At 37.3% G+C, this 2,145-nt stretch overlaps 1 protein-coding gene across 2 annotated transcripts in view; it reads right to left on the bottom strand.

The window, feature by feature from the left end:
• Positions 1-2,145, bottom strand: part of LOC107101979 (plakophilin-3-like) — a 27,675-nt gene that overhangs the window by 3,671 nt on the left and 21,859 nt on the right. For both annotated transcript variants that reach the window (XM_015401085.1, XM_015401084.1), the window contains one exon: positions 750-951. In XM_015401085.1, coding sequence (XP_015256571.1) covers positions 750-951 — 202 coding nt within the window. The remainder of the gene's footprint in view (positions 1-749; positions 952-2,145) is intronic.

The following is a 2,145-nucleotide window of genomic DNA, read 5'->3' as shown; positions in this document are numbered from 1 at the left end:
TCCTGTTAAAAGCTTTGCACGGATGGAACATGCAAACCAGACCGGACGCTGGCATCCTTCACGCCCCTCTCAAACCCCTCTGTGAAGGAAGCCATCTATGTTAAGAAAGAAAAAAACATCCTTAAACAGTCTCTGACATATCAGAGACATAGACGGGTTTCGCGTATTACACCCAACGAAGAAATCAAACCCTGACCCCCATTCCAAAGGGGCGGACCCGCTTGTCAGGTTTAATTTGCATGTTTTCTAAACAAAAACAAGGCGCTGTTGTGCAACTGGATAAAACCTGGAACTAAACGCTATTTCTGACATTTGGAATTGAAAACATTTCCTGGATGGGAAGAGAAACGTCTTCAAACTTGGAAACAAAGTCCAGTGGATTTTTTTTAAACTTTTTTGGAATGACTGGATGACTGAGAATCTTCACCAAGGCAAGGCAAGGCAAGGCAAATTTAATTGTATAGCACAAATCAGTAAAAAGACAATGCAAAGTGCTTTACATGATTAAAATAGAGGAAGATAAAACAGAATCAAAGCAAGTAGGAAAAACAGTTGGACTAAAGAAAACATGTTTTAGTTGAACTGTTTAACTAGAACAGTGGAAGTCAATCCTAAACAAACGTTTTTTTAGTCTTGATCTTGACCAGCTCTATTTTCCATAAGGTTTACTCATCGTTTTATTTACTGTTGCACAAAGTCACAGTGTCATGTGAAGATCCCATTTCTAGGGCCTGACAGACATCTCTCACCTTAGGCATCCGGTTGTGTTGGTGAATATTTCGTCCACAGATGGAGAACTTGTGTGGTTCGGCGTGTAATCCTCGCTCTCGTGCTTCAGCTGCTCCTCTCGCTCAGCAGCAGGAACGAGGATCTTCTCAGAGAGCCCGCTAAGTGTCTCCTTGGCTATAATCTCCTTAAACTTGTCTTTGGAGGAGAGATTCCACAGAATACCTGTAGGAAAAAGACGATTAACATATATGTGTATGCATGTGTGTAAAAATCAATGTCTAGAACAAAAATAAGAAGCTTAATTTAACACGATCTCTGGCTCACTGATTAGCTAAACCTTTATTATGCAAGTTCCATCCTGCCCTTTAGATCTACTTCCATTCAGACTGCTTCTGCTTTACATGTCCTAGTTTTCCTCTCCAGGTCATTTTATTTTTGGGATTTTTCTCCTCAGACCTGAAAAACTTCTCCGATAAAGGTGAACATATACTGACGCTTTATCAGTTTCACTAAGCTTTATGGTGAACTCTGGACTCGGGTGTAACTGATAAAAGTGAAAATGAACAAGGACTTCTTTCATAAGAGAGCACACACACACACACACACACACACACACACACACACACACACACACACACACACACAAAGCCTATAGGTATGACAGCCCCTCCTCCTCTACACTTTCATTGTCTTTCGTTTCTTCCCCATAATATCAGTTTCAAAGGCTGCCTTCAAGGATGAAGATGCTTGCTTTAAATTTGACCTCTTGTTTTTGGAACCTTTATTGTTTAGTTTGAAAGGAAGCAGCTCTCAAATTGGCCTGCTGTGTTTATAAAATAATAATAATAAAGATATTTTCTGACCAAGACAGGCATTAAAAAAGCTTTGGTGATTTAAAAAAAATATTATCTGGTATCGTTTTGGGGACCAAACACCTTCAGGATCACGAGTTGGCTGCTAGCAATGCTAAGCTAAAGCATTCTCTTTGAAGCTACCAATTTGTGCAAAATGAAAAAGCTTTTGTTTTATTGATTCTTCTACGCTTTGATCAACTTTAAGTAAAACTATATCACTTTAATAGGATTATTTGAGAGTAAATAAATTCTTTTGAATGTTTTTTTTCTATTAATTAAAATATGTATTCTGTTTTGAATTCACAAAAAGTGTTGTTTTTTTGTTACGATAAGCATAACTGCCACCATATGGTTGCAACAACATTAAGATATGTCTGATCTTGGAAGGAAAACATCAACCATATTAGAGGACTTGCATTAAAAACTTATTACAAAAATATGCAGATTTTTTTTTTTTTTTTATTCAATCAATGATCTAGATCAGGAGTAACCAATTAAAAGAGTCCGAATAAAGAAAATCATTAACCAGTAAAGGTCAGGGGACATTTTTAATTATAATCTG

This window comes from Cyprinodon variegatus, unplaced genomic scaffold, assembly GCF_000732505.1.
Source record: "Cyprinodon variegatus isolate N-32 unplaced genomic scaffold, C_variegatus-1.0 Scaffold1181, whole genome shotgun sequence".
NCBI lineage: Eukaryota > Metazoa > Chordata > Actinopteri > Cyprinodontiformes > Cyprinodontidae > Cyprinodon > Cyprinodon variegatus.
The sequence above is the reverse complement of the archived record's forward strand: the minus strand, read 5'-3'. Positions and strand labels throughout refer to the sequence as shown.